At 39.8% G+C, this 13,298-nt stretch overlaps 2 protein-coding genes across 2 annotated transcripts in view; one reads left to right on the plus strand and one right to left on the minus strand.

The window, feature by feature from the left end:
• Window positions 1–2,859: 2,859 nt before the first annotated feature.
• On the plus strand, window positions 2,860–3,432 carry LOC113001188 (uncharacterized mitochondrial protein AtMg00810-like). Its single transcript, XM_026127988.1, has one exon. The coding sequence runs from the start codon at window positions 2,860–2,862 to the stop codon at window positions 3,430–3,432; it is 573 nt and encodes a 190-aa protein (XP_025983773.1).
• Window positions 3,433–11,139: 7,707 nt separating this feature from the next.
• LOC100803439 (disease resistance protein RPV1) overlaps window positions 11,140–13,298 on the minus strand; it is a 32,443-nt gene continuing 30,284 nt past the window's right edge. The window contains 2 exon segments of the mRNA XM_026127989.2: window positions 11,140–11,524; window positions 11,642–12,017. Coding sequence (XP_025983774.2) covers window positions 11,196–11,524; window positions 11,642–12,017 — 705 coding nt within the window. The 3' untranslated portion in view covers window positions 11,140–11,195.

The raw sequence follows: 13,298 nt of genomic DNA on the forward strand, positions 1-13,298 counted from the left end.
ATGCTGAACAAGAAACTGAATCAAAGTTTATAGAGAAGGGGTTTCATGCACAAATGGGTAATGTATATTATCAAGACAGAGTGACAGTTATCAACAAAGGCTTACTGTTGGGATTTTGTGACTCCAACAACATGTGGTTGAACGAGTCAAATCAGTTAAATAAAGACATGTTCCTATGCTATTTCTTAGGAGGATTTTATGCATGGTTTAGTTAATTAGCTTAGCAGATATCTCTCAAGTTTGTTTACATTTCTATTTTTAATTTGTAGTATAAATATTTGTTGTTTATGTGCTCAATTAAATTATCATTCCCCTTTCATCCTCTTGTCTCTTATACTTTAAATCCTACAAATTGGTATCTAGAGCAATAAGGTATCTTACGGGGGATCTGTGATATAACCCACAAACACCTACAACCACCAAATAGCCACCACACATAAGATGGAATCTGAAACCTCCTTTACTACCATTTCTGTACCCGTATTTGATGGACTAAACTATCAAATGTGGGCTGTCAAAATGGAAGCATATCTTGATGCTAACGATCTATGGGAAGCAGTAGAAGAGGACTATGAAGTTCCTCCTTTGCCAAATAATCCCATTGTTGCCCAAATGAAAAGTCACAAAGAAAGGAGGCTTCGAAAGTCCAAAGCCAAATCAATTTTGTTCACAGTTGTATCTCCAGTCATTTTCAACAGAATAATGACGATGAAAACGACACACAAAATCTGGAATTTTTTGAAGGAAGAGTATGAAGGCATGTGGAGAAAATCTGCAAGTCATCACAAAAACAAGAGAATGTACAAGCTGTTGTTGAAGAGGTGGATGAAGAAGAACTTTTTGTTGTTTCTTGCTTTGCTACTGCAAGATCAACAGAAAGTTGGCTAATTGATAGTGGTTGCACGAACCACATGAATTACGATAAAGAATTATTCAAAGATCTTGATGCAACCTACAACACAAATGTCAGAATTGGAAACGAAGAAAAAATAGCAGTGAAGGGCAAAGGAACCATCGTGATAGAAGGTTGCACAAGTCTGAAATTAATTCCTGATGTTCTATACGTGCCTGAAATTAACCAAAACTTGTTGAGTGTCAGCCAACTTCTAAAGAAAGGCTATAAAGTTCTATTTGAAGATAAAAGTTGCATGATTAAAGATTCAGATAATAAAGAATTATTCAGAGTTCAAATGAAAGGCAAAAGCTTTGCCTTGTATTTGATTGATGAAGAGCAGCTTGCTGAGCACAAGGTTGAAGACAACACACTGGTTTGGCATAAAAGGATGGGTCATTTTCATCATGGCGCTTTGCTCTATTTGAGGAAGAATGACCTTGTACAAGGGCTGCTTGAATTAGAAGAGAAAATCACCTGTATGTGTTGCTTGTCAATATGGAAAACAAACGAGGTTGCCTTTTCCAAAAGGCAAATCTTGGAGAGCAACAAGCAAGCTACAGTTAGTATATACGGATGTCGGAGGACCTCAGAAAACCCCATCTCTGAATGGTAGTAAGTACTATATTGCTTTTATTGATTATTTTTCAAGAATGTGTTGGATTTATTTCATGAAAAACAAAAATGAGGTTGCCAGCATATTTTACAAGTTTAAAGCATGGGTTGAAAATCAAAGTGAAAGAAAAATGCAGATATTAAGATCTGATAATGGTACAAAATATACGTCTGATAAGTTCAGCAAGTTTTGTGAAGATGCAGGGATAGAACATCAATTGACAGCACCGTATACCCCACAGCAAAATGGGGTTGTGGAGCGCAAAAACAGAACGATCTTGGAAATGGCGAGATGTTTACTTCATGACAAAGATCTTCCAAAAAAATTCTGGGCAGAGGCTGCAAGCACTTCTATTTTTTGCTGAATAGATTGCCAACAAAAGCTCTTTCAAAATCGACCCCATTTGAGGCTTGGTATGGTTTCAAACAAAAATTGATGAACTTGAAAGTCTTTGGCTTCTTGTGTTTCTCTTATATTCCACAGGTTAAAAGAGACAAACTTGACAAAAAGGCGGAAGCGGGAATCTTTGTATGCTATAACTCAACATCAAAAGCCTATAGAATATTCTTGCCACAAAGTAATAAAGTTATTGTTAGTAGAGATGTGCTATTCTTTGAAGAAGAAAAATGGAGCAAGGAAAATGAGAAGCTTCAAGTTCAGGAGGAGAGCGAAGAAGATGTGGATGACCAGCCAGTTAGAGGAACTAGATCTCTCTCTGATATTTATCAAAGATGTAATGTTGCTGTAATGGAGCCTGTAGACTACAATGAAGCTGCAACTGATTCGAAGTGGGTAAATGCAATGAAGGAGGAGCTTGATATGATTGAAAAACATCAAACATGGGAGCTCACGGAGAAACCTAAAGATAAAAATGACATTGGAGTGAAATGGGTTTATAGAACCAAGCTTAATGCTGATGGTTTTGTAAACAAACATAAGGCGAGGCTTGTTGTGAAGGGATATGCGCAGATGTTCGAGGTAGACTTCTCAGAAACTTTTTCTCCGATTGCCAGGTTGGATACCATAAGGTTGTTGTTAGCTCTTGCTGCACAAAAAGGTTGGATTATACATCGCATGGATGTTAAATCAGCCTTTTTGAATGGGCACTTGGAAGAAGAAATTTTTGTAGAGCAGCCTGAAGGATTTGTAGTTCATGGATAGGAGGAGAAAGTCTATTGGCTGAAAAAAGCCTTGTATGGCTTAAAGCAGGCCCCAAGGTCTTGGTACAGCAAAATTGATGCACATTTGATATGCTTAGGCTTTGAAAAAAAGTCTAAGTGAGTTTACCTTGTATGTCAAGAAGACGGATGTTGGAATAGTCATTGTTTCCTTGTATGTCGATGACTTACTTATGACAGGAAGTTCAAAGGAGCTAATTGAAGAGTTTAAAGGAGGAATGAAAGAAGCCTTTGAAATGACTGATCTTGGAAAAATGTCATTTTTCCTTGGTATGCAGGTGCAACAAGATAGAGGTGAAGTCTTTGTAACTCAAGAAAAATATGCAAAGGAAATTCTTAGAAAGTTCAAGATGGAGGAATGCAAGCCAATTGCAACGCCAATGAATCAAAAGGAGAAATTCAGCAATGAAGATGGAGCTGAAAAAGTTGATGAAAAACTGTACAAAAGTTTAATAGGATGTCTGATGTATTTGATTGCAACCAGGCCAGACATTACCTATGTAGTAAGCTTGTTGTCACGATATATGCATTGCGCTAGTGAGATTCATTTTAAGGCAGCTAAAAGAATCCTGAGATATATCAAGGGTACTATTGGTTATGGAGTGAAGTTTCAGCCAGTAAAAGATTTCAGTCTTTATGGATATTCAGATAGTGATTGGGCTGGGAGTAATGATGACATGAAAAGCACTTCAGGCTATTGTTTCACATTTGGTTCTGGAGTTTTTTCATGGCATTCAAAGAAGTAAGATGTCATAGCACAATCTAGCGCTGAAGCCGAATACGTAGCAGCTGTTGCAGCTGCAAATCAAGCAATTTGGCTTAGAAAACTTATGGTTGATCTACACATGGACCAAAGGAGAGTACACAGGTTCTTGTTGATAATCAAGCTACAATTTCAATTTCTAAGAACCCTGTGTTTCATGGGAAAACAAAACATTTTAAGATAAAGTTGTATTTCCTAAGGGAGGTGCAAAAGCAAGGTGACGTGCAGCTGCTGTATTGCAAAACTGAAAATCAACTTGCTGATTTTTTAACAAAATCACTTCCTCAAGCAAGATTTGAGTATCTTCGACAAAAACTTGGTGTATGCTGCCATTGAGTCAAAGAGGAGATTGTTGGGATTTTGTGACTCCAACAGCATGTGGTTGAAGGAGTCAAATCAGTTAAATAAAGACATGTTCCTATGCTATTTGCTGTTTATGCTCAATAAAATTATCAGTTCCCCTTTCATCCTCTTGTCTCTTATACTTTAAATCCTACACTTACAGATGGAGTTGGTTAAAAATTTTACAATCTTCACATCTATTGATTTCTCATCCAACCATTTTGAAGGACCTATACCAAAGGAGCATATGGATTTCAAAGAAATCTATATCTTATTGTCAAAAACTGCTTTGTCTAGTGAAATCCCATCATCCATAGGTAACTTGAGACGACTGGAGTCTTTGGACCTTTCACAAAACTCGTAAGGTGGAGAAATTCCCATGCAACTTGCAAGTTTGTCATTTTCTTTTCATATTTAAATCTCTCATTCAAACATTTGGTGGGAAGGATCCCAATTGGTACCCAAATTCAGTCATTTCCAGCTCTTCCTTTGAAGGAAATGATAGGCTATACGGTTTTCCATTGACTGAAAATCCAGAAGATAAAAAGCCAGCAACGCTAACAAAGCTAGAATGTGAAGACTAACTTGGAAAATTTACTGGAACTTCGTTAGTGTGGAATTGGGAATGATTTTGGGCCATTGAATTTTTTTTTCGCTCTTGATTTGGAAGCGGTGAAGGGTATGGTATTGGCAACTTATTAACAAGATTCTTTGTTGGATCTTTCCTCCGATGCATCTAGAATATGTAACCAAGAGAGGACAAACCTACGCAAATTTAAGGTGGCAAGTGTTAGTGATTAACAATGAATGTGCAAGTGAAATCATGACACAATAAATATCCCCTTTTTCAATTTTTTAAAAATTCATGTTTTAATGCTAACAAAAAAAGAAAGAAGAAGTACCATATGAGATGAGGAGAGAGGGAGGAGAAAAAAAATGAGTGAATATTTAATTACTTAATCATAATTAATTTAATAAATACTTAAAAATAAGTCCATGTAGGACCTACTAAAAATTATTTAAGATCCAAAAATGAATCTACCACTAAGAACAACTTTAGTGACAAATCCCAAATTAGAATCTTAGACACTAAAGACCCTTATTCAAGATTTGGAACTAAAGTTATTTTGAAGGAAAAAATGATATAGATCTTTAATTGTACATGATCCTGTATGATCCGTCATGATTTAAGATCGCAAGCTGGAATCTTAGACTAAAGATGCTCTTAATATACTGTAGATAGTATTTTATTTTGGGGCAACACAACACTACATGATAGAGAAAGCAAATAATTCAAACTCAAATAAGAATCCGACCTATTTCTACTTGCACAAGTAGAATAACAACCTTGCATGACACAAGTCATTCATTCAAATAAAAATAATTGAAAAGCTATCAACAATAAAATATTTTTAAAAACAAAATGTCGTTACCAAAATAAATAAGAAAATAAAATTACAGTATTGGAGGGCCACTTTCATGTGAAAAAAGGGAAACATAAAAAAGATCTACAGAGTATGAAAATTTATTTATCAACATAAAATATATCTATGGTGTCAATCCAAGTTTGCTAATTAACAAACAATCAAGGGGCACCAAGTAAAGTGAAAAAGGCATTACCAGAGATGGCAATAATATCCATGTCAAGGAAGTTAGGTTGAAGGAACCAAGAATCTAGCATAAACAATCTTTCCTTTAATTTGGAAACCATGTTCATCCACACGACATCACTGCGTACGTGCTACAAGTAAATATAGCATAAACAGTCTTCTCAGAAATAGAACACTTCATAATTTGAGCCCAGGAAATCTACTCCACTTGTATGGAGAACCAGAAACAAACATCATTTCTTTTAGTAGAAATTGAAATCTTCTACAAACAATGTTCTAAAAATTGGGATAAATTGATTTCCCTATTCCAAAAGAAATCCAAATTTCGGTCTTGTATTCCATATTCTTTTCACTTTATTCTTTTCCAATTCAAAGAAATAAATCCAAACTTGAAAGAAAATAAACTACAATGTTCATGTGGAAACTCGCCAAAAAGAAATGAATAAATCCTAATTTCTAGGTATAAATTCAAATTTCAAACAATAAAAAATACATGATCTCACCAAAAAATATATTTATTTTAAGATAACTAGATTAAATTTCAAAAGATCGAAGAATTACAGCAGACACACACTAAGCAAGATCTCTCATAACAGTATTAACTAGCAAAGCGATTGATAGGTGCAGGGGTCTGGCTTCGAGGGCCAGTGCCTCCAAAACTAAGAAAGGAGAAGAGAATTGTAATGAAAGAGGAAAGTATTATTTCATATGCTTGATTGTTTGATTACATAGGTATTTATAACAATTCCTGATAACAGATTTTGTACTGGCTTGTGTGCAGGAATATTCCTATAACAAAATTAGTTTGTATTTGTCTGGCTAAGAGAGACAATTCCAATCAAGCTGGATATGGAGTAGTGCTGGCTGGATATGCTGAAGCTGTGATTCAATCCCTGGCTTACCCTTATGCGTAATCATCCAAGTATGCGGGCCTTGTCACCTTTCGGTTGGGCTTCTCTACTATCTGCACCCTCTGTTCATCCTTGTTGGTAAGTTCCTTCCCTGTCCCTGTGTCTGTGCTTGAGGTCTCTACTGCTCTATCATTCCCTGGTCCTTGGAAAAGCACCTTGTCTTCAAGGTGATATGTGTCGCACAATTGCTCCTAATCTTCCCAAGAGGTGTCGTTCGGGGATAATCCTTGCCACTGGACCAGCACTTCCCACGAAGCGGTGTCATCATTGGAACGGCGTCGTGAGTCCATAATAGATATTAGGGTGATCATGGGTTGTCCATCAATTGCCTGTGTTGGAAGCAAGGTGTCCTGTTGGACGTAAGGGGTCCCGTGACATGGTTTCAAGACCGAATAGGGAAACACGGGGTGAATGCGGTGCACCTTCAGGAAGCTGTAAGCAATAGGCTACTTCCGCTAAGCGTTCGAGAATCTTGAAGGGCCATAATACCGTTTAGCAAGTTTATGCCGGAGCAGTGGTAGTTCCTTTAGCAGAGTGTTGACGATATGGCCGGAGCTTTAGAAGAACCCAATCACCAACCTGATATATGACTTCCCGGTGTTTAACATCTGCAAACTTCTTCATATTCTCCTGAGCTTTTTCAAGTTTCCGGCGTATAGCTTGAAAGGTGGCGTCCCTTTCAGTTAGCAATTCATCCACAACGTCCAATTTGGAAGTGCCCACCACATATTCCGAGAAGGAGAAGGATTTTCGACCGGACGTGATTTCATAAGGCGTGGTTCCCGTGGCTACATTCCAAGAGGAATTGTTAGACCATTCAACCCATGGAATGAGCTTTCCCCAGGTTCCCGGCCGGTGATGGACAAATGCATGGAGATACTGTTCTATCACCCTGTTTAAAACCTCAGTCTGACCATCACTCTGTGGATGGTATGCTGAGCTCATCTTGAGCAACGTGCCACTGAGACCAAAGAGTTCCTGCCAGAACTTGCTAATGAAGAGTGGGTCTCGTCGGATACTAAACTCCGAGGAAGCCCGTGCAATTTGACCACGATATTAACAAACAAAGAAGCGACCATGTGAGCAGTATGTGAGGTTGGCAACAATCCCAAATGGATGCCCTTGGAGAACCTATCGATGACAACCAGTATTACGGTGTTACCGTGATAAGGTGGTAGCCCGACAATGAAGTCAAGGGAGAGGTCCTCCCATGGTCGGGCCAGAATAGGAAGCGGACAGAGCAAGCCGACAAATTTCTTAGCTTCATATTTAGTGACTTGACAATCCAAGCACTGAGCCACAAATCGAGCTACATCGTCCCGAATTCCATCCCAATGAAAATTTTCTGACAAGCGGGCTAAAGTTTTGGCTACTCCGGCATGACCCCCAGTAGTGGTAGCATGATACTCCAAAAGAAGGGTAGTAATTATTGGCAACCCCCGAGTTAACCAAATTCTTCCCTTATGCAAAATGAGACCCTGAGTAATGAAAAAGAAAGGATGATTCGCAGGGGAAGCAAGAATGAGTTGACGCTTTTGACAATATTCATCATGAGTGTCCAATTGCTGGCGTAAGGCATCGAGAAAAGTCAAACAAGGAACAAAAAGGAGCATATGGGCAGTTGCCGACGTATCTGGTAGACGAGAGAGCGTATCTGCGGCCTGGTTACTGGAACCTGAGCGATATTGGATGTCATAATCAAAGCCCATCAACCTCGCTAAGTAGATATGCTGCTTGGATGTATGGATCACCTGAGTTAAGAGCTCCTTCAAGCTCCTGTGATCAGTGAGTATGGTAAAGCAGCGCCCTAATAGATATTGGCGTCATTTTTTAACTGCTATCATAATGGCACACAATTCTCGGACATATGTGGAGGCGCGAAGAAGCTTGGGAATGAAGGATTTTCTAAAAAAAGCAATAGGGTGTCCATTCTGGGCCAAAACAACGCCTATACCACTGTCAGATGCGTCCGATTCCACGGTAAAAGGAATGTCAAAGTTTGGGAGAGCCAACACCGGAGCATTGGTCAGTGCCAATTTCAGCTGCTCGAAAACTGTCTAAGCCTGTGGAGTCCATTGGAATGGGTCAATGGTGGTGACTTTGACAAGAGGACCGGCGATGGAAGCATAGTTTTTAATAAACCTTCTATAAAACCCTACTAAGCTCAAGAAGCTTCTTAAAGCTTTAATGGATCGCGGTGTGGGCCACTGCTGGACAACCGCCACCTTGGCAGCCACTGGTGCCTCGCCTGTATGCGGGACAACATGTCTGAGATACTGCACCTGAGGCTGCGCAAAAAAGCATTTAGAAAACTTTAGGACGAAGTGATTGGCAAGCAATACCTAGAAAGTGGTCTCCAGGTGATGTAAGTGAGCTGTGAACATGTCGCTATACACCAAGATGTCGTCAAAGAAGACGATAATGAATTGCCGTAGATAAGGTCCAAAGATAGGGTTCATGGTCGCTTGAAATAAAGAGGGGGTGTTGCAGAGCCCGAAAGGCATGACCTTAAACTCATAATGGCCATGGTGTGTCCTAAACGCCGTTTTTGAAATGTCGTCGGCATCCATACGAATCTGGTGATACCCCTGAAGTAAGTCAAGCTTCGAAAAGCATCGTGCTCCCCTTAATTCGTCCAAAAGTTCATCCACCGTAGGAATGGGGAAACGATCTTTGACTGTGACGATGTTTAAAGCGCGATAATCCATGCAAAACCGCCAAGAACCATCATGGTTGTGGACTAACAACACCGGCGACGAGAAGGGGCTCGTGCTTGGCTGAATTAACCCCTTCTGAAGCATTTGTTCAACTTGTCATTCAATCTCGTGTTTTTGAAAGTGGGGATATCGATACGGTCTTACATTGACCGGAGCTGCTTGGGGCATTAGGTGGATATGGTGATCAGTCGCACACGCCGGCGGCAATGTCTGGGGGTCCTGAAACAGCGGTGCATACTTAGCAAGCAAGGAACGAATGTTAGGAGGAAGTGTTGAATCATGCAAGGGGTCAGAACTAGCCGGAGTCACTGCAATATGAAAGCAGTATCCTTCGCCTTGGCGGCGACAGAGGTGGCGAAGTTGAGGAAACGAGATCATACGAAGAATTCCTTCGCCTCTATGGTATTTCTTGTCACATGTGAATCAGAGGCCTCATTCACGGCGTGACACAATCTCTTTTGATGACAGTCGTTTGACGGCTGGAGGTGGGAAACGCGTCGGTGCGGCCAAGAGACAAGGGGTTGGTGGTGGGGGGTTGGACGGAGCACACGTGAAAGAAGGAGATGACAGGGTGGGTCGTGGTCGTGAGGCGTGACGTTGTTCCAGCACTTTTTCCTCCTGAATACGTGCAAGGCCCACGACTTGCGCTAAGGTGAGTGGCTGATAAATCTGGACTTCACGGCGAATCTTCGGAGAGAGACCTGTGACAAAGCAAGTTAATAGGAAGGCCTGAGGAAGACCCACCACGCAGTTCGCCAAATCTTCAAATTCCTCCAGGTTTGCACTCACAGAACCCCGTTGTGTCAATTTGAATAAGGTGCCCATAGGGTCATTGTAAGGGGACTGAGCAAAACAGAGTTGTAATGCTTGAGTGAAAACAGACCAAGAGGTAAGTTGGCCATTGCTCTACATCCATTGGAACTAGGCAAGAGCTCGCCTTTCCATATAAAAGGAAGCGATAATCAGCCGGTCCGATGATGGGGTATCGTGGTAATAAAAAAATTGGTTAATTTTGAATAGCCACCCATTCGGATTGGAGCTGTCGAATCGCGAAACATCTAATTTGAGTTTGTGAATTTGTGCAGGGGAGGATGTGTGTGACTGAGGGACAACAGGGTTGGCTGATGGCGTGGATGGGGTCGGATGGACGAGGGGAACAATGTGATGGATAAGGTTATCAATCTTATCGCCCAGAGAGAGTTGTTGAATGGAGAGGCGAGTGAGGAGCCATGTCAATGAGAGCACCAAATTGATAGGTGCAGGGGTCTGGCTTCAAGGGCCAGTGCCTCTAGAACTAAGAAAGGAGAAGAGAATTGTAATGAAAGAGGAAAGTATTATTTCATATGCTTGATTTTTGATTACATAGGTATTTATAACAATTCCTGATAACAGATTTTGTACTGGCTTGTGCGCAGGAATATTCCTATAATAGAATTAGTTTGTATTTGTCTGGCTAAGAGAGACAATTCCAATCAAGATGGATATGGAGTAGTGCTGGCTGGATATGTTGAAGCTGTGATTCAATCCCTGGTTTGCGCAGGAATATTCCTATAATAGAATTAGTTTGTATTTGTCTGGCTAAGAGAGACAATTCCAATCAAGATGGATATGGAGTAGTGCTGGCTGGATATGCTGAAGCTGTGATTCAATCCCTGGTTTACCCTTATGCGTAATCATCCAAGTATGCGGGCCTTGTCACCTTTCAATTGGGCTTCTCTACTATCTGCACCCTCTGTTCATCCTTGTTGGTAAGTTCCTTCCCTGTCCTTGTGTCTGTGCTTGAGGTCTCTGCTGCTCTATCAACGGTTAACATAATTACCATAATAGGAGTCATGCATCTCATGCAACAGGAAATGATCAACATAGGTACATACTTAGATTGCCAAGGTTATCAACTTGTTTGATGACTTCTCTAAAAACGCAGTTGATCCAACTGCCAATTCTATTTAAGCATACTATTCATTTGATTGATAAATTGTCAAGTATTTGGGTTACACATATCTTTTTCACTTCAAAGGATTAAAATCAAGGGCATCACAATCAAGCTCAAGTTGGACTCCCTTAGAAACAAAGATCCCAAAACAAGTGGACCTTCCCCAAGTAACCATTCTTTAGCAATCATATTTAGAGCATTAATAGTAGCCACCAATCTACATGTAAAACAAATCATCCACTGCCCAAAACAATCTTTGTACAAGCAACAATACAAGATTTGCAGCCACCATAAGAATCAATTGGGACCTGACATTCTTTCACCATCTTATAACCTTGATTTTTCTTATTTTCTGAGTTTGCATTACAAAAGTATTCACATGATAAGAACTTATTCAATAAGCGCTTAATCAAGCCTTTTTTTGAAACACACCTTAAGTCATCTATGGATTCCACTTGAGGAGAGAACGGCCTGACAACACATGCATTTTCATCACCGCTGGAAACAATTGCATTCTTATTTGATGCATGACAATGCTCCATTATGTCATTTGTTGGCTTATATATGGATTCTACTTGAAAAGAGATGGTCCCAAGAACACATTCATTTTCATCACCACTAGAATCCATTACATTCTTATTTGGCGCATGGGAATGCTATATTTTTTCATTCATTGGTTCATATATGAGATAAATTGTTGTCTTGTAAACAGTTAATTTGCTCCAGAAGACAACAACAATTTGCACTTTGTTTCCAGGCTCTATTTCTTATAGTACCCCCTGCCACTCCTCATCTTCAAAGGAGACTAATGCATTTCTCTTATAAAGTTGAATGATGGCCTTTGTGTGATTTATCACCAACAAATTTTTCAAACCATATGAAGTTATATTTTCTGGGGAAGAATAATGGACATGGCACATCATTTTCTTCAATTTACGCCCCTTCACTTGAGGGATTTCAAAAGTCACGGATGAACCTTCGCTGTTGAAGATTAACCAATCTGGATAGCTATCACCGGGGAGCAAACAACCACCACCATCACTAGTAGCCATATTCTGTAAAAATGAAGATATATGCTCAAAAGTTTATCAATCAATGTATTAGTACCACTGTCATACCCTAATTTCGTCCGGGGATTATAACTAGATGACATGCAACCTTTGATTGGCCGCTTCGAGATACTTGGCACCCTTTGTTGCACAATATGTAAAGTCCCGAGACGCGCCGGAAATCAAAAGAAAGCATGGTTACGCGATCCGTGAAATTCCGTAATGTGGCGGAAACCAAAATGAGGTGTTGTTACGCAATCTATGAGTTTCCGTAACTTCTTCGAAAGCTAAAAAAGAATAAATACATGATCCGTAAGGTTCCGTAGCCTTATGGAAAGAAAATAAGTATCGTTACAAAATTCGTAAAGTTTCGTAACGTTACGGAAAAAGAATCACCAAAAAAGCAAAGGGGGTGCAAATAGAAATCAGGCCCACTCGGGCCTTCCAGATTCTTCCTCCAAAAGGCGGTTGCTTCTGGAGGAAGCAACCTGGCTCGCCTAGGCGAGCTGAGCTCGCTTGGGCGAGCTGGGTGGCAAGCTCCTCCCCTATTTTGCTATAAATAGGGGGAGGAATGAAGAAGGAAGGGGTTCAGCCTTCTTGGCACTTCGTATTCTCTTGAAATTGCTGAGAAAAATTGTTTCCGTGAAGAAAATCCAAGCCGAAGCGCTTCCGTAACGTTTCCGTGGGTAATTACGCGAAGATTTCCAACCGTTCTTCGACATTCATCATTCGTTCTTCTTTTTCTTCGGTCTTCAACTGGTAAGTACCCCAAACCGAGCTTTTCAATTCATTCTATGTACATGTGTTGGTCCTCATTTGTTTCATTTACTTTTATTCTCGTTTTCATTTACTTCCCGTACCCCCTTTTAACGTGCTTCAGTCATTTATTTAAGTCATTTCTCGCCTAATCTAAAAATAAAATAAATTTCCACCGATCATTTGAATTGTAATATCCGTTAATTTTTGTTAAAATGAATTCCGACCATTCGGTCGTGCCGTAACCACGTTGGAAATCGAAAAAGGGGTAAAATAATAATATAATAATAAAAAAATACCTTTTAGTAAAATGAAGCAAAAAATCAATCGGACGTTTTCTCTTTGGGATTTCTCATTCTTAATTGAATTGACTAATAACTAAAGTGAAACTAAGGTTAAAATCAATTCGTCCAGTCAAGCTCGTCCACAAAAAATCATTAAAAAAGGGATTTGAAAGTTTATTATCTCAGTCTTTCTTACCAAGTAAATGGATCATGTTTAAGGTCCAACGCCTTAAAATGATCACCTTCC

The sequence above is a fragment of the Glycine max genome, chromosome 3 (assembly GCF_000004515.6).
Source record: "Glycine max cultivar Williams 82 chromosome 3, Glycine_max_v4.0, whole genome shotgun sequence".
NCBI lineage: Eukaryota > Viridiplantae > Streptophyta > Magnoliopsida > Fabales > Fabaceae > Glycine > Glycine max.